Source organism: Terrapene carolina, unplaced genomic scaffold, assembly GCF_002925995.2.
Source record: "Terrapene carolina triunguis isolate 2854851 unplaced genomic scaffold, T_m_triunguis-2.0 Scaffold210, whole genome shotgun sequence".
Classification (NCBI taxonomy): domain Eukaryota; kingdom Metazoa; phylum Chordata; order Testudines; family Emydidae; genus Terrapene; species Terrapene triunguis.
The window spans coordinates 39061924-39087312 of NW_020664561.1; the positions used below are offsets into that span (position 1 = coordinate 39061924).

At 41.6% G+C, this 25389-nt stretch overlaps 2 protein-coding genes across 2 annotated transcripts in view; one reads left to right on the plus strand and one right to left on the minus strand.

Moving 5' to 3' along the window:
* The window catches only part of LOC112109877 (heparan sulfate 2-O-sulfotransferase 1), a 180996-nt gene extending 162753 nt beyond the window's left edge, over positions 1-18243 (minus strand). The window contains exon 1 of the mRNA XM_024204597.2: positions 17946-18243. Within this exon, the coding sequence (XP_024060365.1) occupies positions 17946-18069 (124 nt within the window). The 5' untranslated portion in view covers positions 18070-18243. The remainder of the gene's footprint in view (positions 1-17945) is intronic.
* A 705-nt stretch (positions 18244-18948) lies between these two features.
* LOC112109882 (selenoprotein F) overlaps positions 18949-25389 on the plus strand; it is a 40135-nt gene continuing 33694 nt past the window's right edge. Inside the window, exons 1-2 of the mRNA XM_024204603.2 lie at positions 18949-19067; positions 21149-21316. Of these exons, the coding sequence (XP_024060371.1) occupies positions 18999-19067; positions 21149-21316 (237 nt within the window). The 5' untranslated portion in view covers positions 18949-18998. The remainder of the gene's footprint in view (positions 19068-21148; positions 21317-25389) is intronic.

Sequence of the window (25389 nt, forward strand, 5' to 3'; positions counted from 1 at the left end):
CCCCCCAACACCCAGCCTTCTGCCCTGCACCTCCACACACACCCCAGACTTATAGAGAGAGACCTTCTAAAAACGTTAACATGTATTACCGGCACGCGAAACCTTAAATTAAAGTGAATAAATGAAGACTCGGCACACCACTTCTGAAAGGTTGCCTACCCCTGACTTAGGATAATATATGAAAGTAACATAAAACTGAAGGGTATCAAAACCCATTCAGCGTTCACAACCAAATACACTCTTCTCCCTTTCTGTACAACAATTATCTAAAACACCCTTTTGCAACATTTCCCCAAACTCCCCTCTGCATTGATCTTATAAGACATTTATCCTGTTTCTATTCTGCTCCAGTCAGAGTCCAAACCTCTTATTCAGATATCACTAAGCCAAAATGTGTAGCCACCCAAATCTGTTCTTTGTTCTTAACAAGTTTTCTTTCAAATAACCTTCATTCTCATGAAATCTGAGTAGGCTATTTCCAATGCTGAAGATCTATTTGATAGAAACACAATCACAAAAATGTCTGTCTGAAAGGGATCCTGAGAAATCAAGTCCACCCTTCTGTGCTGATGCAGGACCAAGTAAACTTAGTCCATCCCTGACAGGTATGTCCCATCTATTCTTAAAAACCTCCATGGTGGGTATTCCACAACGTCCCTTGGAAGTCTATTCCACAGCAGCACTACCCTTATAGTACAGAAGGTTTTCCTAATATCAAACCGAAATTTCCCTTGCTGCGCATTAAGAGCATTACTTTTTGTCCTATCTTTTAGTAGGCATGGAGAACAACTGATCACTGTCCTCTTTATAACATCCCTCAACATATATGGAGATTGATACAAGGTCCCCCTCCAGTCTTCTTTTCTCAAGACTAAACGTGCCCAGTTTTTTTACCCTTTCCTCATAGGTCAGGTTTTCTAAACCTTTTATCATTTTTGTTGCTCTCCTCCTCTCCAATTTGTCCATATCTTTCCTTAAGTGTGGTGCCCACAACTGGACACAGTACTCCAGCTGAGATTTCATCAGTGCTGAGTAGAGCAGGACAATTATCTCCCGTGATTTACATATGGCACTATTAATACGCTCCAGAATGACAGACTTTTGGCACTGCATCACATTGACTCTCATTCAATTTGCGATCCACTATAATCACCAAATCCTTTTCAGGAGTACTACCACCTAGCCAATTATTCCCCATTTTGTAGATGTGCATTTATTTCTCCCTTCCTAAGTGAAGTACTTTGCATTTATCTTTATTGAATTTCATCTTGTTAAATTCTGATCAATTCTCCAATTTGTCAAGGTTGTTTTGAATTCTATTCCTACCCTTGAAAGTGCCTGCAACCCCTTCCAACTTGGTGTCATCTGCAAATTTTATAAGCATACTCTCCACTCCGTTATCCATGTCATTAATGAAAATATGGACTAGTACCAAATCCAGTTTTGACTCCTGTGGGACCCCATGAGATATGCCCTCCTCGTTTAACAATGAACCATTGATGACTACTCTGAGTATGGTCTTTCAACCAGCTGTGCACCCACCTTATAGTAATTTCATCTAGACTACATGTTCCTACTTTGCTTATCAGAATGTCAGGTGGGATTGTATCAAAAGTCTTACTAAAAGCAACTACTTTTGCTCTTCTACTGCTACCCCTCTATCCACCAGAACAATAACCCTATGAAAGAAGGTCATTAGGTTGGTTTGGCATGATTTGCTCGACACACCCATGCTGGCTATTCCTTATAACTAGGGACGTCAAGTGGCTAAAAAAATTAATCTTGATTAATCGCACTGTTAAACAATAGAATATCATTTATTTAAATAGTTTGATATTTTCTACATTTTCAAAAATATCGCTTTCAATTACAATACAGAATAAAAAGTGCACAGTGCTCACTATTTTTTTTATTATAAATATTTGCACTGTAAAAAAAAAAGATAGTATTTTTCAGTTCACCTAATATAAGTACTGTAGTGCAATCTCTTTATCATGAAAGTTGAACTTACAAATGTAGAATTATGTACAAAAAATAACTGCATTCAAAAATAAAACAAAGTAAAACTTTAGAGCCTACAACTCTACTCAGTCCTACTTCTTGTTCAGCCAGTTGCTCAAACAATTTTGTTTACATTTGCAACAGACACTGTAAACAAGAAGATGGCAGCATTATCACTAAAGATTCATATATCCCATCACGCTTCAACCAACATTCCAGAGGACATGCGTCCATGCTGATAGCGGGTTCTGCTCAATAACCATCCAAAGCAGTTCAGACCGACACATGTAAATTTCCATCCATCTGAGTTAGATGCCACCAGCAGAAAGGTTGATTTCTTTTTTGGTGGTTCGGGTTCCGTAGTTTCTGCATCGGAGTGTTGTTCTTTTAAGACTTCTGAAAGCATGCTCCACACCTCGTCCCTCTCAGATTATGGAAAGCACTTCAGATTCTTAAACCTTGGGTCGAGTGCTGTAGCTATCTTTAGAAATTTCACATTGGAATTTGGTACCTTCTTTGTGTTTTGTCAAATCTGCAGTGAAAATGTTCTTAAAATGAACAACGTGTGCTGGGTCATCAGTAGAGATTGCTATTACATGAAATATATGGCAAAATGCAGGTAAAACAGAGTAGGAGACATACAATTCTCCCCCAAGGAGTTCAGTCACAAATTTAATTAATGCGTTTTTTTTTTAAAAAACGAATGTCATCAGCATGGAAGCATGTCCTCTAGAACGGTGGCCAAAGCATGAAGGGGCATACGAATGTTTAGCATATCTGGCACATAGATACCTTGTGATGCCGGCTACAAAAGTGCCATGCGAACACCTGTTCTCACTTTCAGGTGACATTGTAAATAAGAAGTGGGCAGCATTATCTCCCATAAATGTAAACGAACTTGTTCGTCTTAGCAATTGGCTGAACAAGAAGTAGGACTGAGTGGACTTGTAGGCTCTAAAGTTTTACATTGTTGTTTCTGCGTGCAGTTATGTAACAAAAAAAATCTACATGTGTAAGTTGCACTTACACAATAAAGAGATTGCACTACAGTACACCTCTACCCCAATATAATGCGGTCTGATATAACGCGAATTCGGATATAACGCGGTAAAGCAGCACTCCGGGGGACTGGGCTGCTTTACCTCATTGTATCCGAATTCGTGTTACGGCAAGCGGTTCCTCTGCGCCCCCCCATTACTTGCTGCGTCCCTCTCCGGGGCCCCCTCGCCTCAGCTCACCTCCGCTCCACTTCTCCCCTCTCCCTCCCAGGCTTGCCGCACCAATCAGCTGTTTAGCGCGGCAAGCCTGGGAGGGAGGAGAAGCGGAGCTGAGCGGTGTGCTCGTGGGAGTGGGAGGAGGAGGAGCGGAAGTGAGCTGGGGCAGGAGCGGTTCCTCTGCGCCCCCCCCTTACTTGCTGCAGCCCCCTGCCCCAGCTCACCTCTGCCTCCGCCTCCTCCCACGAGCGCACCTCCCACAATCAGCTGATAGGCACGGCAAGCCTGGGGGGGGGAGCGGAGCTGCGGCACGCTCATGGGAGGAGATGGAGCGGAGGTGAGCTAGGGCGGGGGGGTCCCGGGGAGGGCCGCAGCAAGTAATGGGGGGGGGGCACAGAGGAACCACTCCCTGATCCAGCTCATCTCCGCCTCCTCCCGAGTGCGCCGCCGCTGCCCCCCTTCCAGGCTTGCCAGGCCAAACAGCTGATTGGCGTGGCAAGCCTGGAAGGGGGAGGGGGGAGCTGGGGCAGGAAGCAGTAAAAGCGGTTCCTCTCTCTACCCCGATGTAACGCGGTCTCACCTATAACACGGTGAGATTTTTTGGCTCCCGAGAGGCGCATTATATCGGGGTAGAGGTGTACTTGTATGAGGTGAATTGAAAAATACTATTTCTTTTGGTTGCTATTTTTACAGTGCAAATATTTGTAATAAAAAAAATATAAAGTGAGCACGGTCAACTTTGTATACTGTGTTGTAATTGAAATCAATATATTTAAAAATGTAGAAAAATCAAAAATATTTAATAAGTTTCAATTGGTATTCTATTGTTTAACAGCGCAATTAAGACGACGATTATTCGCGATTAATTTTTTTGAGTTAATCACATGTATTAACTGCGATCAATCGACACCCCTACTTATAACCCTATTATCCTCCAGGGTCTTACAAATTGATTATTAATTTGTTTCAGTATCTTCCGGGTATTGAGTTAGACTGACTGGTCCATAATTGCCCAGGTCCTCTTCCCCTTTTTAAAGATAGGTATTTGTTTGCCCTTCTCCAGTCCTCTGGGACTCATATGTGCGCCATGATTTCTTAAAGATCATTGCTAATGGTTCCAAAACTGCTTCAGCTAGTTCCTTAAGTAGCCTAAGATGAATTTCATCAGGCCCTGATGACATGAATACATCTAATTTGTGTAAGTATTCTGTAAGCTGTTCTTTCCCTATTTTGGTTTGCATTCCTTCCCTCTTGTCAATATTAATTCTATTGAGTATCTAGTCACCATTAACCTTTTTAGTGAAGACTAGAGGCAAAATAGACAAACATCTCAGCCTTCTTGGTGTCATCAGTTATTAGCTCTTTCCCACTAACTAGAGGACCTACAATTTCCTTCATGTTTCTCTTGTTCTTAACATAGTTAAAAGACAATAAGAAGCAGATCTTTATGTCCCTTGTTAGGTGTAACTTTTGTGCTTACCCTTTCTGATTTGTCTTATGCTTATGCTATTCTTTTGTATTCTTCCTTAGCAAATTTGTCCATGTTTCGACTTTTTTTTGTAGGATTCCTTTTTCATTTTCAAGTCATTAAAGAGCTCCTTCTGTAGTCATATTAGCTTCTTACTATTCTTCCTATCTTTCCTTTGCATCAAGATAGTCTGCAGTCGTGCCTTTACTATTGTCTCCTTGACAAACTGCCAGATCTCCTGAATTCCTTTTTCCCTTAGATTTTCACCCCATGGCACTTTACCTACCAATTCTCGGAGTTTGTTAAAATTTACTTTTCTGAAGTCCATTATCCTTGTTCTGTTGCTTTCATTCCTCCCTATGTGTACAATCATGAAATCTATTATTTTATCATCATTTTGCCTTCCACCTTCAGATTGGCAACCAATTCCTCCATATTGATCAGAATCTACTCCAAAATGGCTGTCCCTCTGGATACTTCCTCCACTTTCTGAAACAAAAAATTGTCCCCAACACATTCCAAGAACTTATTGGAAATTTTGTGTTTTGCCATATTATTCTTCCAACAAACATCTGGGTAGCTAAAGCTCCCCACTACTAACAAGTCTTGCATTTTGCATAGTTCCATTATTTCTATTAGAAATGCCTAATCCACCACTTCTTCCTTATTTTGTGGTCTATAGTAGACTTCCTACCATGACATTACTCCTATTTTTTACCCCTTTAAACTACACCCAGAGACTTGACTGGTCTGCCTCTCACCTCTTTCTGAACCCCAGAACAAGTGTCTATCTCCTTGACACATAATGCAACATGTCCTCCCTTTTAATCCTGCTTGTTCTTCCTGAACAAGCTATACTCTTCTGTACCAATATTCCATAGCTGAGAAAGGAAAACTGGTCTACTGGTAATAATGCTAGCCTGGAACTCAGGAGAGCCAGGTTTAATTTTCTGCTCTGTCACAGACTTCCTGGGTGTCTTTGGGTGAATTACTGAGTTTCTCCTTACCTCAATTCATCTTCTGCAAAATGGGGATACAGGGTATTCCAATCAATCAATAAATGAGTGTGAGGTGCTAAACACTACGATAGTGGGGGCCATAAGTATTTTAGATACCTAGTTTTCATACACTCATACAATACACCATAAAAACCCAAACTAAAAAAATGAAAACGTTTTGCAACATCCCTATCACTAAATGTTTGTGTGCTTCTAGTCGATACTCCAAGAAAGAAATCAGACTCAAAATTTAATTTAATTTAGTTCCAAATTCTACATGCAAAACTAATCCATAAACCCAATTATTCATGAGTGGAAAAGCACAACATGGTGCTAGCCTTCCACAAGGTGCTTTTAAGTAGCTATGATATTTTTATGATATAAATAGTTTATGACGGCTATCAATGGAATTTGAATCAGAAACATGTAGCATCATAAGTAAAGCCATTTATTTGGGGAATAAAAGATAGATTTACATGGGTATGAAATGTGGGAATGTCCATAAGCAAAAGTGTTTTGTCCTTATTCAGGCAGTAATTTGCTTATATAAAGTAAATTAAGGCATCTGAAAAATGGTCCCCATACTTAAACTATCAAACATATTAAATAGTCCCAATATTGCTATAAACAAGTTACATATTCTAAAACTGAATAATGTAGGAGAACAAAGTCTGAACCTAATTCTGGATGAAAATATTGGACTTAAGATACTTCAGACCATGCAGCCAGCATACACATGTGGAGTCAGGCCCTAGACATACACAAGCCAAAAGGACAGAACTTCTAAAATGTGTCAGGATTGGTTCAGGGGCAGTGGGTGTCATCCATAAAAGGATGGACTGAAAGCGAGCCTCTTCCTGTTCTGCCCATACCACCATCACTTTGCTTTTCAGCAGTTCGTAAGAGCTTCCCACTCCTCTTTCCTTCCTCTGGACAACAGATACCACCTACCCTCACCCTTTCTATTTGCTCTTCTCGTTTTTTTTCCCCTATATTCACCCGATAAGATTCCCCAGATGTTCTCTCCCTATGGATCACTGGCCAGGATAACCCTTGGAAACATGTGCTGCCTCAATGGTTTGGTCAGCAAATCATATGGTGGGATCAGCTGAGGCCTTGGAGCTATGAGCTGCAATGGCTGATTCTCCTACCCCAGTGTCTCATCATCCACCTTAGGGACAACAGTATGATTAAGACTAGGGCTCCTCCTCCCCCTGAAACAGGATTGGGCAATTCTGAACCCCTTCTTTCCACTGATTGTGCTGTATGGTCTGAGCTGCTGCCATGCAAATGACAGAGGACACATATCCACCAGGCAGTAAGGACATTAGCTGATTAAGCTAAAAGTCAGACCCTGAAGCCCAAAAGTATTTCCTATGACAACACTGAACTCTTTCATCATGATGATGGGCAGTTCTGAAACACAAGAACTTATACGTTTAACATGAACACTGTCACAGTTCAGGTCAACAGCACCTGTATTCCCTATTTATGGTTCAGCAATGACACCCACTCCAGGCTGCTCAGCCATCACCTCTCTTGGGTGGAGGTGCATCTCTCTGCATTCCCACCAGACTACACAGTTCACTGACTACACTGTTTCAGAGTAGCAGCCGTGTTAGTCTGTATCCGCAAAAAGAACAGGAGTACTTGTGGCACCTTAGAGACTAACAAATTTATTAGAGCTTAAGCTTTCGTGGGCTATGCATATGCATCCGAAGAAGTGGGCAGTAGCCCACGAAAGCTTATGCTCTAATAAATTTGTTAGTCTCTAAGGTGCCACAAGTACTCCTGTTCTTTTTTCTGACTACACTGTGATATCCCCAGCAAAAGACAGTTTACCTAACAAGGCTTACTTTGCTCCTCTCTTCAGAGATGGTACACAGTGTAATTGCCACAGTTAAGTTACTGCACCGTTCTTTCTAAGCAAGCACATTTATCTTTAAGGTAAAAGCATTACAGTGAAAACATACTAAAACCAATAAAATAACCCACACTCATGCTAGTATGCTTACCAGATCGCACGGCCCCGTCTCCACAAGCATGATGGTCAGTGCCAGTCCTTCCAACCCTTCCCTTAAGGACTGGGGCCCTCCGTTGGGACAGAAGATCCTGTCCGTATGCTGGATCAGAAAGAAGGCCCCGAGTCAGTTTAAACTCAGGTTATTTATCCAAAAGTCCTTTCTTTGTCTGTAGGTCTCAGGAGCATCCAGTTTGAACCAGTGAACCTCTCTCCAGGTGGCGGTAGCACTCTGGAGTTGTTACAACTGAGTTTATTTGCCTAACTACCCCCTACTGTACTTAGTCCCTGGAGGCCTGTGGTCCATCTCCTCCACAAAATTACATACAATCCCTTAGTAGCAATAAAAATTAGCATTTTTACAACAATCAACTCGTAAAAAACTTAATTCAATAAAATGCTACTCAATTCATTAAGATTTGTCCAGGATACTGTCATATCTGTCACAAACATTTCCACATGTATTGAGAAGAGGTGATCTAGTATGCTGCTGGGGTATCCAGCTAAGCTTAAAGCTAGTAGCATTGGTAAATTTTGGCAGCAAGTGTGCAGATCCATTTTATCAAGGAAGTGACAGGGGCGAGGGCTGATTCAACGCAAAAGGTCAGGAGGCTGTGGTCAAGCACTTTCACTATGATTTAAGCTCTGAGAAAAAGGGTTGGATTCATTATACTAACAGGTTAAATGATTTCTTTAGGAAGGTGTCTGCCCAGGATTCTGGGCTGTGAGCAGAAGCTCTAATTCAGCCTTGATTTTAATTAGATGGTTTAAATCAATAGGATTATATTATGTTTGGGATTTCAGCATCAAAAGGCAGGCAACTTAGTGACAGCCTGAAGCAGATGTTACCTGCCCTTCCCCCATTTCGCTGTTGCAAGGACAAGTTGCCCTCAGAAATTATCCTATTTAAGTTTGTATGTTTAAATAAAGTTGCAGCCATTTGGCCAAATTCCAGGTATGTCTGTCTTTATTGACCCCTGCCATTCACAATGCTTTATCTTTCATTTATGACTGAAAAATAAAGGCAAGCATTTCATTTCCCAGAAATGTTAAACTATGCCAACACCATCCCGTTGAAAAATACTTTTTTTGCCAAGTTAAACATTAAAATGTATACAAATAAATAGCACCACTTTTCAAACAAGCTGACTACCAACACTTTAACAGCATTCTGACAAGGTTTTTGTACACTTGACACAAATTACAACATTAACTACAAGTTACACATATTTTCACAAACAGATAGTTTTTTGGATCAGCTAAGTGGCAGTATGTGGAAGCTTTGACATTTAGAAGTCTTCTACTTTCTAAAGTGGTGCCAGAATTGTCAGACAAGTCATGCAATACCAGAAGGCAGGATAAGCGTGGCCAAAGTAATTCTAAGAGCGATTCGTGGTTGCCATTCGGTAGATATGGAAATGACTGGCTCATGAACTGTTTAACTGTCCAGTTAGCGTCAACAGCGAGGAGCTGAAACATACTCATCTCTCCCACCTCCTTGATGTGATAAATACTCTTTCACTATGAGCCCAAATTAATATATTATGCTACTTCTACAGCAAACAAGCATCCTTTTTAATAAATAATTCTTACACATTTTTGTAATTAAGCTAGTACATTTTAGTTAAAGTATAAGCAACTGTTCTATCTAAATAAAGTCCAATTATAAGTAATGTACTAAGGCACAGTACTTGCTACACTGTCAAGGACAATTAAACAAGATTCCTAACATTGTTTTGAGTGATTGGTTTAAGAACCACACACTAAATTGGCAGTACACGACTGAAAAGTAGGCTGCATCTTATTTAAGGAAATAAAGGGATTTAAAAATACCTCTAAGAACAGTAAAATATGTCAGATTTTTATACAACACTAGAGTAGGAAGAGTTCATTTGCCCCAACCTAAAAAAAATTATTTAAGCTTCAAAAGGGGCTTTGTGTTATATATTTGTACGGTGCTTAGTATAATACGGTTCATAATTGGGGCCCCAAGTGTTGCAACACCACCAATTACAAAAATAATAATTGCAGCACCTAAAACTAGATTTAAAATATTTCATTGTCCTCAAGCTTTCACTTGCAACATACCTTTTCAAAAAAGAGGGTTCAATAATGTTGACAGAATTCTTTAAACTGTGCATTTGATGAAAGATGCTCAATTAGCAGCCCCAAAGAAACAAGTCTTCTATTTATCCATGTAACAGATCCTGTACAAACAGCAGAATACAAGTTTCTTACTCTATCTAGCCAACATATCTCAACCTTGACCTGGAAGGATCACCTTCAAGGGTAAGAAAATAATTAAATTCTTGACTTCTCTGCTGAGTCTGCCAATCTGGTGGTGAATTTTGCAATTTGGACCCTGGACTGTGAACAAGCTTATTTCACATAGGCTACTAAATAATCAGATAGTAACAACTTCAAGTCACTACTATCCTGAGCAAGATTAAGCCCTCTCTTTTCTACCTTTCCCCGCATTTTGTCTGATCTTTTCCTCTCCTCTTCGCTTCAGGCATTCCTTTCTTTCTTCCTCCTTTTCATTCTCCCCAATATCTGTTACAGCTGTCCCCCTGCTGCATTCCTTTTTTCCCCTCTCCTTTCTGTTTGTCCTGTGTGGCCGCCCCTCCCGGCCATTGTGCTAACTAAAGTCACAGCCCTATTCATAGGAATGGCTTGTACAGACTAACTGAAGCCATTGCTCTGCCTAGGGAGGGGGCTTCTTGCTTCTTTGTTTGGTTCCTTTGTTCAGACCCGAGCTCGGTGTGGGGGGCGCTGCCCAGAAATGCAAGACCTGAAGTGGCCAACTAATTAAGCATATGAGTCATACCTGTGGCTCAGAACATGCCCAGGCATGCCCATGCTTACCTGCAGCCTTTCCCTGCCTTCTCTCCTCCCCTGTATCAAGAGGAGCCAATCAAAAGTACTGGTGGGAAACTGCCAGAGTTTGCCTTTAAAGCCAGACATTTTCTGATTAGACCTTGGAGAAGGTCCTTGCTTTGCCACCTGGTCTGATCAGCTAGGGGTCTTTGGGGGGCCTCTCCCCGCTCTCGTTTGTTTTTGAGCATACCCCTGTTTTTAAACTCCCCTTCCAAGAACAACGAATTTGTGCCTGGAGATCTCCTGATTATTGTAAGCAAATCGAGTCCTCTCTCCATCCTCCGATGCTACTGCCGTTCCTGTCTCTGTGCTTGCTGCTGTCCTGGGGAATGGTAAGAACTCCCTCTTGCAAACTCCCCCTGTCCTAGCTGCTGGCTTTGTTTCCCCAGCAGACAGACTCAAGCTAACTCCTTGGTCTGTATCTGTAATCTGTTTCTGGCTCCGCAGCGCCTTTGCTGCTAGAAATAAGCCTGTGCCACTGCTAGGCTGTGCCTTCCTGGACTGTATCCTGGGCTGCCGGCTTGCAGCCACCCCACTGCTGCGGCCACCACTAGCCCCCCCCACCCGGGCTGTACCCTGGGCACACACCACTCTGCCCTCTGGAACTGCTCCCCCTCCCGATCAAAGAAGTGGCAGGGAGCGTAAGGTGCACCTATTAGAATCAGGTTCTTAGTCCAGATAAGTTGTAATTTCATTTTGCATAGCTGTGGTTAAGTTAGGTTTAAAGAATTGTTTGTATTGTGCTCTGTAAGTTAGGTTTAAAAAATTGTTGCATTGTGTTCTGTTACTTGCTAATTTGTGTAGTCTTGGTTAAGTTAGATCATAGATAAGATTTTGCTGTATTCTGTATAATTGTGGTTAAGTCTGTCTTCCCACTACTCCCCCCCCCCCCCCCCTCCCCTCTCTCTCCCCCCCCCCCCCCCCCCCCCTCGCTCCCCCCCCCCTGCTGTTTAAACTTGCAGCCTGTCTGCTCTCTGTGTCTCCCTGAGTTTAAATCTCCCTCCGCAGCACCTCTGCCTTTGGTCTCCGCTCCACCACGTGCTCCTCTTCCCCCATCCCCCAACCTCATTCCTCTACCACTGCCTTTCTCTCTCTCTCTCTCTCTTTTAATCCCTTCCCCCACGTGCTCACCCCGCTCCTACTGCTGCCAAACCTCAATTGTATTACTAAAGTCTAGCATAAACCCCCATTGGTTACCCTTTTCCTTTCTAACATACCTCACATTTTACATTTACACCACTGTGACATATTTTTACCTAGAGTTGTTGGTTATTTAACACATTTTACCCATAACTGATAGTTGGTTATATGCTGCTGTGACACACCCTTTACATAGAAACTGTTAGCTACCTGTTACATTTATACTTCAGTGTTAATTGGTTACCAACTGTATTGTACCCCACTATTGAAACCCCCATCCTATTTACTAAAAGAAACCCCTCCCCAATTGTCTACCTTAACAAACCCCATACCCCTCACTATTGAATTTTCCCTGTTTTTACATTTTCTTAATAAAGTTTATTTTGCACCCCACCAGTGCAGTAGTTGTCCCCCAAGATCCCCTACCTGCTGGCAGGGTCACCCAACTCCTAAAGTGCTTCTAACATTTGCATTTCGAGTATCCAATGAATTTCTTGTATCTAAGAACAGAAGAGACAAGAAATAAAAAAAGACAATCTTCGATTATGATTGCACGACCAGGGTTCAGAATCATTGGGAATAAACTCTGTTTATGAAACAGATTCCATTAGTGTCTTCTGATATAAGAGCCCCCAAGACTACAATCTAGACAAGTTGTGGGCAACCTGTGGCCTGTCAGGGTAATCCGCTGGCAGGCCACGAGACAATTTGTTTACATTGACTGTCCGCAGGCACAGCCACCCGCAGCTCCCAGTGGCCATGATTTGCAGTCCCGACTGGAAACTGCCATACCTGCAGACGGTCAATGTAAACAAACTGTCTCACGGCCCACCAGCGGATTACCCTAACTGGCCGCAGGTTGCCCACCTCTGATCTAGACCATAAAAGAGACCTTTTACATATTCCCTGGAAGAACTGAAGAATATTGGAAACAATTCCAGTTCAGATCTAATTTTGCTTTTCATATCAAGCAGCAAAATGCACTCACTTGTGTACACAGGTTTTTTTGTACATCACTGATGTCTTAATATTTTCTTATATATAGCCTTTATTTCTCAATTCCCAGCTCTAGTCAGGGTGGACTGATTTAAATCAAACAAATTAAATTAACAAGCAGGAAACCCTGATTTAAATGATCAATTTTAATAGTGTTTTGCATTTGAACTTTAGTTATTTTCCCCCAAAAAAGTTCATTTCATTAGTTGGTAACCATTAAAACATGTTATTTGTAACAAAATAAAGCCTATTAAATTTGGTGCTTCTACTTGCTAATCAAGAGGATAAATGCGTATAGATATAATGTAAGTAACTATATAATTTAAATTACATTTATTCAGATTCTTAATTTTTACACTGTTAGAAAATGGTGAATGATGCATCTTTTATTTAATAAATGATGATATTTTACTTGTGGTTTGTGTCAAGCTCTATTTGGATGGAAATTCAATTCAATTAAAATGCACTAAAACAGCATTTTATTTTTTGTTAAATAAAACTACCTTAAAAGTGCTAATACATAAGGAAAAAAGTTTATGAAAGCATGTTTTGCATTTAAAAGTGATTTATTCAACAAAAGGAAGTAGTATCTGTAGCTAATGAATTTAAATGATTGTTTCAGGTCCCAATGTCATTTCAGATTTTAGAACTAGTAGATTCCATCCTTTAAAATATGTTTAGAAATAAATCCAAGCAAGAACTGTGTACGTAATGGCATAGCCACGTATTCAAAATCTCAGACTAGACTCTTTTGGATGGTCAATGGCGCTCTTGCCCTCAACAAAACACATCATTGCTCATACTTGATCTCATTGTTGCCTAAAATGTATGCCCATATATACAATGGGGCAATCTGTTCCTAGCTCAGTCACTATATCACAGCAGCATTATACCATTGGGTATGAGCTACATGACCCAATTCCTGCTGGAATGCAGGAAACGATAAGCACCTCTCCCTTTAAGGATGATCAAATAAAATGTGCACTATCAGTCAGTCAATATTAAAGTGAAATTAACTCTTTGTTAATAAATGTTTTATGAACATGTTGGAGTCAGTTGGTAGCACCATCATTATGTAATAGCTGCCAAATGTGGGTACAGAGTGGGAAACTTAACAATATTATGGGATGGCCCAGGGAATAAATCCAGTTATAAACTCTGAGTTGATTTTGGCAGAAAGTAAAGAGAGGCTTACTTCAAAGTCATGTTTTATCTTCACAGAACAAAGTTAGAATTCAATCTTCTTACTAAATAGTTTATAAATCAGATTTAGATATCCTTAGTTAGAAAACTGCAACAACAAATTAAGTTTTGTCATAAATTTTAGAGAATAAATAAATATATTTTAAAAATGTTTACTATAAAATTACAGATTATAATCAGGATTACTGGTTATATGTTAATACCCCACCCAAAGAGGTACCTGAACCTGGGTTTTGACACCAGAAATACTCTGAAAGACAATAAATTAAGTACCACGAACTGCTTGCAAAGGGCCAGCAGGCCCAAAGATCCATCACTTTCTGGGACCACAGGGCTTTGGAAATAGCCAATATTTAATACACTACAAGAAAGTAATTTAGATTAATATATACCTAAGAAGTGAACCATAAACAACAAAAAAGAAAATCGGGGGGGGGGGGGGGAGGAGAGAGACACAATTGTTTTCTTTATTCTCTACTTGATCTGCTCAATTAGCAAAAATAAATCCTATTTTCTCAACGATTAACTAAATTTCACAAGAAAAAACAAGATTTTCCAGGGTACTATGGGGCAGGAAGCAATAGTAAATCATTTTCATATTCAATTATTCCCTTAATAAATATGGGATTCTAAAAAAGGTTTGCTATTCTGTCCACATGAAACAATAAGACAGAAGCCCCTTGAAAAATAAGAATCCTGAGACCAACTTCTCTGATATTAAAGCAATACTTTATTTTTATTTTTTTAACTGAAAAAGATTTCCCTTACTTAAGAAACAAGTGTTGCCCATGGTGGGCTCATCAGTTATTCAAAAGAAAACGTCAAACCAAGTTCACAATAGCACTATTTAAACATTTTTAAAGGCAACATTAGGAGCATAGCAATCTGAATAATAAAGGGGGAATTTAGCCACAATGTGAGAAAAGCAAATGCCCATTGCAAATTAACTTCTGAAGTCCTTAAAGAGGTAAAAATTATACATAATAGTGACTTTGGAATTTAGCTGCAAGAATGAATGAATTATACTCGCAAGAAAATAAAACTGTCCCTTTTTCTCTTTCTCCCATAAAGATGCACCCATTTCTCATTTCATGTGAGTTATTTTATATTAATCCTGAATCGGAGTGAAAATCTTGTTGCAATATAGAAACCAATGGAGCTTGCATGTCAGGGAATCCTGTTCCATCAGAAAGTATCAGGAAATGCTGTTTTATGAGTTTTGCTCATAAGACTCCGTAGAACTATTTTCTGCTAACTGTTCCATTAAAGTGACATACTGTAGTTTGAGTCAGAATGTAAGTCATGCAGTTATTCATTTCTACATCCCATCAAGACATGGTTTCTCATGTGATATATTATGTACATATAATTCAATAATATGGGACTTAAACTAAATTACATATTGTTTGTACCATGTTAAGAGCAATATTTAATGTCACAGACTACTTTCATAGGCCTTTCAACTAAATTGCAGTCATTATTCTAAGCAGTCCATGGAATCACTAGTCTTTCCACACACCCCGCCTTCTTTTTCTTTACGTTCACTCCTCTAAACCAAGTGTATCGGGCCAAAATTGATTAGTTTAATTTAGTGAAACTACGTTCTCTGTATCACAGTTGGATGGAAATAGTACTAACAGATACAGAACGTTTCTAAAATGAAGACAAAGTTATCAATTTCAATTTATTTCTTTTAACATGCACAAAAAATAAGGGGCACTTTTTGGTGGACATCACTGTAGCAACAGGTCTTTCATACAAAGGTACTACCTAATCAAGATTAAAAACACACATGATCTAACATAGTGTTAAACCCATATAGAATAATTCAACACTAAAAATAAAAAGCCCTAGCTTCTCCTCCCACACAAACTTTGGCAGCCACTAACAAGTTCATTATAAGGCAAATTTTCCAATTATATTTTAATATCAAAGCTCAGAATCAGAGTTTAAGCATTCTTAAAAAATAAAAACAGCATCAGCAAAACAGTGATATGATTCTTTTCTTGAGGCAGACTGAGCTGTATATTTCAATCTTCTAAATATGTAACTTAATCATGTCCAGTGCATATCTATTAAGGAGGAGCACAGGGTTGGGAAATCTTACCAGCAATACTCTTTACTCTCACATTGCATTACATTAATCCTTTTGTGGCAGGACTTGGATTTTCCTGTATGACATCCATTGCCAGCATTAGATGCACTTAAACCACTGGCACCGAACAATTAAAAATAGACTTGCACAAAACTCAACTAAACCTCGACTGCTCTATCAACAATATCTGCTCAAAATATTCTATGATTCCATAACAAGTATTTCCCTTTTTCACATAACACCATTGCTTAAAATATTTAAACTATGAAAAAAAACAAAATCACCCTTCAAATATTAGTAACTTTTAGTTGAATAAGTATAGCTGAAGAAGACTCAGACCGCTCATCCAGTCAATCACTCACTGCCTTCTTACAGGACACTAACTTCCATTACCTAATCCAGATAACAAACCATGTCTAATATGTGTTCATCATTTTGACCATTACTCCGATTTCACCTCTTTCATAGGCTTGCAACATTAAACTTCTCATTGCACTCAAAATCCATTTCTAGTCTTATTGCTAGTAAGAACATTGTATATTCATTCCTTTTTTTCTTGGATTAATCCATAAACATTCAAATATTAAGAATTTTACCACAAATTACTAATATTGAGCAGATTAGGCAATTAGAAACATGGGCTGAACTTGTTCTCAGCCCACCTCACCATGCCTAGGTATTTCTGGGGTCTCACTGCTCTCCAATTACAACTCTTAGGTAAATGAACTGTATTGGCCTTGAAATGGCATTTCCTCATTTTGATTAGGTTTAATCCGATGCTTGTTGGTTCTGTAGTCTGACATTTAATGTACACATGAAGTAGTAAAGTGTTATTTTAGCAGAGAAATCACAACTGAAAAGGGAAACTTTTTTTACAGGAAAAAACAATTGTATATGGCAGTTATTAGGATGTACTTTTATACTGTTTAACTACTGTTTCATAACAGAGCATATGAGGCTAGCAATAACCACCACCACCACTTGCTAAATAGAAGTATTTAAAACCTGTGTTCAGGAAGAGTAAAACAAATCATGTGAATTTATAATTACAGTGATTTAAGATGATTTTCACCAAACATACATGTTTTAACTATAATTATCTTCTGTATTTACCTTTGTTATTATGTCAAAATAAAGGCGATTAGGCTAAATATGTGCAGCAGCACACGGAGGAGGAAGCAAAGCTGGGCTTGCTTCAGGTATCACTGCTGCACTTCAGTCTCCAACTGCATCTCACACAATACACACAGAGGCCAGCAGCTGCTAATAGCACAATAGTGATCTTTAACTTTCGTTTCCCTTTCTGACAAAATGTGCATTTAGATTCTTTATAACTATATATTTTCCCCAAACACCAATCTCTCATTGGCTTCACGATCCTGCATAATATGCATACAAACTCAAAGGTCACGGCTGCTTCCTCTACTGTTTACAACCTCTTTTGCAGGGTCCCCCAAATCATATCGTTCAAGTTACTTATAATTTCCAGACATGTAAACACAAGGGCCATCTGGGAGAAGAGGAGTTGTGTTCCCATATCCCACATTAGTGGGTTCAACATATGAAAGGGGGGGATTTACCCTTTCCAATTCCTCATCCTCCGGATACTGCTCCAGATTTGTGCACTGCCATCTCTCCCCTTCCCCGCCAGCTCCACCTTTGTTCACTGCACCCTTCCCTCTCAGCTCTGTGCGGTATCCACCCGGCACACACTCCATATGTGCATAGTCCCCGTACCTCACCTATGCCCCCTTCCCGCCTCAGCGCTTCTGGTCCTTGGGCCTCGTCCCTCCTCTGAGCTTGTGGCCCCGGCTCTCCCCCAGCCCTGTCCCCCAACCGCAGCAATAGCCCCAGCACCAGCCCTTCCCCTCCATCACCCCCTCCCCACCTCTCTCTCCCAAGTGCCCCCAGGCCCTGGCCCTCTCGCACTCACCGAGCTTGCCGCGGGACTCCTCCAGCTTCTGGATCTGGTTCTCCAGGAAGAGCACGGCCACCCCGAACGTCAGCACCGCCAGCAGCTGCAACTTGGGCGGCAGCATAATCCTGAGCAGCCCCATGAGCAGCAGCAGCAGCGCCGCCCGCCCGGGATCACGACATAACGTGGGGCCCGGCCGGAGAGGCCGAGGGGAGCCTCAGCCGGGCCGCAGGGACGCAGCGCGCGAGGGTGGCAGTGAGCTCGCACGAAGGGACACACACAGCTCTCACATCCCTCCAGAGGCCCCCCCGCCAGCACTGTCTCAGCCGCCCCCCGCGCCAGCCCGCCCCTCACTAGCCTCACTCCGCGGCCGCCCGCCAGCCCGCGCCCCTCCCCCAGCCTGCGTGCGCTGCTCAGCAACCGAACGCCCAACCGCGCACACGCCCACCAAACCCCACCATAGACTAGCAAAACACAGGCTCTACCCACGGCCCCTCCACCATTGGGCGGTATCTCCGGCGCCCCACCCTCTCCCCATCCCATTGGCCGATCAGTCCAATACACCGCCCACCAATGCTCCACCCCAATAAAATGGATGTACGGACCTGACGCCCCTCCCACACGCGTTCCTTCTCCATTGGATACCTGTTCTGAAGTCCGGCCCACATATCTATATATTATTGGGCATTGGCACCGCGGCAATCAGCAAAATTGCAGCTCCATTGGTTAATCTAGTTGCCAATCTTCAGGATTGTAGGTCTGGGCGCTGTTGAGCTGTAGGTTATAAGAAGAAAAAGGACCCGTGTGGGGTTACTACGTTGATGCCTGATTACAGTTCCTAAATGATACCTCCAGCTACATTCTAAACCCCTTCCCTGGATAGGGCCAGGTAGCTCCGCTTCAGATTCTCTACATAAAGAGCCCTGGGATAATCTTTTCCCTCGGCGGTGTAAGGGTCCTACTCGTACATTTTGCTTCCTTCGACGTAGGCAGCGAAGGGTCACCCTACGAGGGTGGGGTCTTGAGAGCAGCCTCCCGGCGGCGGCGCTGACAGAGCAGCTCCGCACTAAAATGGCGGCGGTTACAGGATTAACGGCTCTGGGGCACTGGCCACTTTGGTTCCTGGCGGTGCTGCAGGCGGTGAGGGCAGCTTCCAATCTGGTTGGGCTCGAGGGAGAGGGCTGCCGTGGGTACTCCTCCCTAGGGAGGCGAAAGCCCATAGGGCCTGGCGGGCAGCGAGATGCCGGCGGGGGCAGTGAGTGACAGAGAGACGTGGCTTAGCGGCCGGGACGGCTCTTTTCATGCTCGTCTTTTCTCCCATAACTGATACCCGCACGTTCCCCTTCTCTTCCCCCGCCCCCCGTCCTTTCCCCCTGCTCCCGCCTGCGCCGTTTTCTCTCCTTGTCCCTGCTAGAAAGCGGCGGTGCTGATTGCCCCGCCCGCGGGGAGGGCTTGGTCCTGCCCCGGCTCACGCCCGTGGTGGATACGGTTTAGGAGGGTGGGTGGCTCTGATGTGGTTTTGAGAGGTAGAGGTTCTCCTCTCCGGGTTACCCTCTCGGCTCTAACCTGGGTTGACTATAACTAAAAAGTTGCTGCTCTGGAGGCTGAACGGTAACTCGGGAAACGAGTGAGCTGGTTTTCTCCTTCCAACTGGATGTTGTCCCCATGCATCCCTAACCCGACACCGTACCATAGTATTAGTTAGAGCTCGGCATTCTCAGTACCAAGAGCAAGCTGTGGTTTGGATTTGGAAAAGGGCTGTGTGGTTGCCCCTTTCGGCTCATGGTTTATGGATGTTGTATAGTGAGGAGAATGTTGTGTTACTGCTGCCCTTGCTATCTGAATCTGATCTGTAAGACTTCTCCCTTTCCATAGTGTTGATGAGCAGTGATGGCTTAAATTAAAAAACAAACACACACAAAACTTAGTTTCCCCATCCACCCATGCATGAAAAATGTAGGATTGTATTAAATACAATATTTATCCTTTTTTACTGAGCTGCAAAACACACAGCTACTGAAAGTACCATAGGAAGAAAATTAGAGGAAATGTTATAGAATCATAGTACTGGAAGGGCCCTCAAGAGGTCATCTAGTCCAGTCCCCTGTGCTCATGGCAGGACTAAGTATTATCTAGACCAGAGGTTCCCAAACTGTGGGGCGTCCCCCTAAGGTGACATGGAGGAATGTGGGGGAGGCCTGGGCTAGCCCCCATGCAGGAGGTGAGGGAGCGCCTTCCACCTTCAGCTCTGCTCCAGGCCTGAGGCCCTAACTCCTGGCCCCACCCACACCACCAGCTGGGGCCCCCTCCTCCTGGAGCTGCGGCCCTGCCACAGCTCTGGGGAGAGGAGGGGGAAGTGCATGAGGTAAAAAGTTTGGGGGGACCACTGATCTAATCTCTTAAAAATCTCCAATGATGGAAATTCTACAGATTCCCTAGGTAATTTATACCTTTTAACACAGGGGTTCTCAAACTGGAGGTCGTGAGGTTACTACATGGGGGGTTGCGAGCTGTCAGCCTCCACCCCAACCCTGCTTTGCCTCCAGCATTTATAATGGTGTTAAATATATTTAAAAAGTGTTTTTAATTTATAAGGGGGGTCGCACTCAGAGGCTTGCTATGTGAAAGGGTCACCAGTAAAGTTTGAGAACCACTGTTTTAACGTGTTCATTCTCCTGTTGAAAAATGAAAATATGCAGGAGTAATAATACTTAATGCATCAATGATTGCCAAGTCTCATTTTGGGTTCATTACATTCTCTACCTTTTTTTTTTCTTCTTCTAAGCATTTATTTTATTTCTCTCCGAGTTGCATATGAATGCTGTAATCATACTGTAATTGGCTGAACTGTCCACAGTAAAAGCTGTGTGGGGCCAGACTGTTTTCCCACAGCTGAAGTGTGTTAGACCATGCACACACACCTGAACTTGTATGCAAGAACAGCTGTACTGGGGCCTGCTTTGGAGCAGGAAAACAAAGTAGGCTTCCAGAAACTGCCCACTGCTACATCCTCAGGAGCACAGCTGCAATGGAGAGTTGTAGCGTATCTACAATGCTACACGAGTTTAAGTGATTTACCTAAACTGAAAAAGCAAATTAGTTGTAGAGTCAAGAGTAGAACCCAAGAGTCCTGACTAGCTATTAAATAGCATTCCCTTCCCACAACTGCAAATAATTATTTGAAATGCTAAAATATGTAATGATTGTTTATTCGCTTTCAGATATCTGTGTATGGGGCGCAGTTATCATCAGAAGCATGCAGAGAACTAGGCTTTTCCAGTAACTTGCTATGTAGTTCTTGCAACCTTCTGGGACAATTTAGCTTGAATCAACTAGATCCATTCTGCAGAGAGTGTTGCCAAGAAGAAGCTCAGTTTGAAACCAGAAAGGTAAGTTTAAATCAAACCTTCACAACACTTTCTGAAACTTTTAAAATTAAGTAGTAAGTTTCCTAGGCTTATGTAAATATTCTAATTAGAACCTCATTTAAGTCATGGGGAAATACAGCTATTCCACGACAGTCCAATATAGAGAGGATCTGAATTTGAAGGTTTGGCACAGGTCAGCTTCTGAGATAATGCTCAGGTATGAGTGCAAGCACCTTTTGTTTTTCTACAGTAGCCCTTCTGATCACTCGGGTACTACTAACTAGCTCTGGTGGGAACCCTCTTCAACTTTGGTTAACTGGAAGAATGATTGGGATTTGAGCCGGGAAGGGAAGAAATGAAAGATGGGAAGAACTGTTCTTTTGTTTTTGGCAGCAGCTATTATTGCTGTAATGACCCAAGTATTCAAGGACACTGAAGAATTTTTTTACATTTTATTTTAATCTCCATAGTTTGCAAACCAGAGCAGTTTGAAAATAACTTTATCAATAATTATAATTATATCCAAAATTAATAGATACCAAGTATACATCACAATAGTAAGCCTAATGATTTCAATGTTACTAAATTCCAGTAATAACTGCAGGTTTCCTTCCTATGGTTTTGAGAGAGCAAGAAATTAACTGGCTTTCTTTTTTACTTTGTGCCAGTATATTCAAAAATGTCAGCACGTTTCTGGGAATTACTATAGCTGGTAAGCCAACAGAGAGCATAAGTATAAAACACTTCCTGGACTGGGTCCACACAGAAGTAGCTCTCATTTCAGTCTGACAGATTAGTGAATTTTAAAATTTATGTAACAGAATAGCATAAATGGTTGAAGTGAGTCAACTTTGAATTTTTTAGCTCTTTCGTAACATACATTGTATATTATTGTAGAATAGTTTTAAACATCATTCTTTATCTCTTTAAATGGTAACAAATCTGTGTGTGACTTCACCCTACTGGTGCAGTGAAAGGTTTAACATTTGTAAATCCAGTACGAGATCCTTAGAAGTGTGTTACCATAAACAAGGTATCTTACATGAAGAATGATCTATTACAAAAGATAGTGAACTCCAGGGGACTACTCAGTATATATAAGCTTTAAGGATTCCAGCATCTTTACATGCTTTATTTTTGTGTGAATTCCTTGCCATTCTGCTCTTGCTCTCACTTTATATCTGTTCTAGCAACACTGAAGGAAGACATGCTGATAGTCCATTGCAATTCACTAAAATCCAGCTGTCAGCACTTCACAAGATAATTCTAGGAAGTTTCACTTGACTGGAAATACACACAGACATAGCAATATTAAATAAGCAGCTGATCTAGGAAAACTGCACAAGTGTGTGGTGATGGTATGGGCGCTAATTGCATGACAGCACCAGGGCCGGCCAAACTTATTGACCCTCCAAGCCGTATACGACAAGCTTCAGAAGTTCAAGAGCACACCTGCTGGGGCTCGGGGTTTCAGCCCCACAGGGTGCGTCTGGCGAGGCTTGGGGCTTCAGCCCCTCTCTTGCTGACTCCCCGAACCCCAGCAAGCATACCCCGCAGGACTGAAGCCACAAGACCCACCTCCCAGTTAGACAAAAGACCCTACCCCACCACCCTGCTGCAAGGAAGAGGTCCCGAGCTCTCTCCCTACGCCCCCAAAGCCTGGTAGGTGGAGAATTGGGGGTGGGAGGCTATAAGGGGCTCCGCCAGCCACACTTCAGCTGTAAAAGAGCATACAAAACAGGACTTTATTTTTGTGTTAAGGTTGTGGGAGAGGGAGAACAGATGTGAAAACATTGAGTTAACAGGAATCAACCATAGCATTACATTGATACAGGTTTTAGCTTAAATTTGTATATACTAGTGGGAAAAGAGCATAGAAGGAGGGAGGAAAACTATATATGTAAACATTCTCCTCTTCCACCCAGTACTAGCTTAAAGTTCTCTCATGGTGCCCCATCCATCTGATGCATATGAAGTGAAGGTTATATTGGCAACTTATGGTGGTAGTAGGAATAACTAAAACGGGATGAGGCAATTTTCATGTCTGAAGTGTCGGAAGAGAGAGGTACAATTTGTGAAGTAGTTAAAGAGGTGGCAGTATGCCAGTGCCATACCAATTAACAATCAACTTGATGCTAGTGAGGTTGTGCTAGAGGAGAAACTGCTGCCTTCCAACTGTGTTAAAGGAGAATTAATAGAAAAATTCCTGGACGGACACTCAAAGTGTTTAAAATCTTCCTGGACACTTCACTTTAGACATTGCAAGACCTTGGATTTGAAGATAATTTGCCTTCATGCTAGGTTCATTAGTCTTGAAGCTGAAGTTTTGGCAGTATGGCAAGCTGCTTAAGATGATAGTTTGATGTTCGTATAGTTAATTCTTTCATTGGAAAAAACTGATTCTTCTGTTCAGTGGTTTAGAGAGGTTGCACCTCTTCCTCCAATTCCCAAACTGAGTATTAAATACATGAGCCTCTTTGAAGGCCCATGCTGTGTCAGGGACAACTGCAAGGTCCTTCCATCATTTTGTGCTGAGTTTATTTGTTCTGTGATTATTTTAGCCTTATCTACAATATGTAAATGGCTGTCTTTTTGGTTATTTTTTCCTGTCATAAAAATGCAAAACATTCACACAGCTACTAAGTAAAACACATGTCAAATATATTTAAATAAAGGGGATCCGAAGACTTGTAAAGGACAAACTATCTAGACAGCGAATTCAGAGTGGGGAGGATGCTGGATTTTCTTCCTGTGGATAGGGAACAGTTGAGTGAGAACATGAAAATAAGGAGGAGACCTAGCAGTCATCAGCAACTAGTTAATTTCAATATAACATAAGAAAGGGTTCGGAGAATGCAGTAGAAGTGTATTTGATTTCAAGAAGTCTAAGTGTGGGGACTTGAAAAAAATCTAATGAATATTGTACAGTTAGAGAAATTATTGAAGTGCCTTCGTACGAAAGCTGGAAAATCTGAAGACAGTTAAGGTGAAAGTCTGTGGTTCCTTTGGGGATGAAAGAGTGCCAATAAAAGAGGCTGATGTAGTTCAAAAAGGACTGCTCAAAGATGAGGTTAAAATACTATGCGTCATGTTTACTCCAAGAATGTTCTACAACAAATTCAAAATACACAAGTCAGTTAGCTATGCTACTTGATATCTGAACAGATCTTATTCACAATAATGCATTTCAGTGTTAGAGGGGGGTGTGGAATAAAAAAAGAACCAACACACACCCAGAGATAGAACCTGAAGAAATACAAGAATCCTGCAGTGGGGAAGAAGCAGTCCTTGATTGGTATTAAGAATCTGTATTTAAAACATTGTATTATCTTTTCTCCATGAGTGAGATTTTTCAAAAATTCTACCATGGACTTCAATATAAGCAGGAGTTAGACCTATGAGGAAAGGTGGGGGGGGAAACTGGGCCTGTTTCTTTCTGAGAAAAGATGACCCCGGGGGTCTGACCCCTGATAAGTCTTTAAATATGTTAAGGGCTGTTTTACAGAGGACAGTGATCAATTGTTATCCATTTCTACTGAAGGTAGGGTGAGGAGTAGTAAAGGGCTTAATGTGCAGCAAAAGAGATTTAGGTTAGATATTATGGAAAACTAACTATAAGAATAAGCACTCAAATAGGCTTCCCTAGGGAGGTTGTGAAATCACTGTTCTTGGAGGCCTTTAAGAACAGGTTAGACACCTGTCAGATGTTATACCTGGTCTTGATGCAGCACAGGTGGCCAGTCTAAATTACCTCCCGAGAGTTTCTTCCAGCCCTACATTTCTAGGATTATATTATTTTAACTAGCTGGGTAGATACAATTTTACCAGTGGGAGTAATTTATGATCAATCTGACAATGTACGATAGAGTTCAGATGATGAATTCTTAATATTCATGATGCTGAGAGTGGGCCTTCTCACACATACTGCAGAGATCTTCCAGAGCCCTGAGATTGTGTGTTCAATGTTTTGAAAACGCTCCACTTTAGGAAACTAAATCTCAGTAAAGGAGTCCCGGATAACAAGTTTTAAGGTCAAATTAACTGCAAATGAAAACTTGTTGGCTTGAGGCAGTGTTGCCTGCCTTCTTCACTGC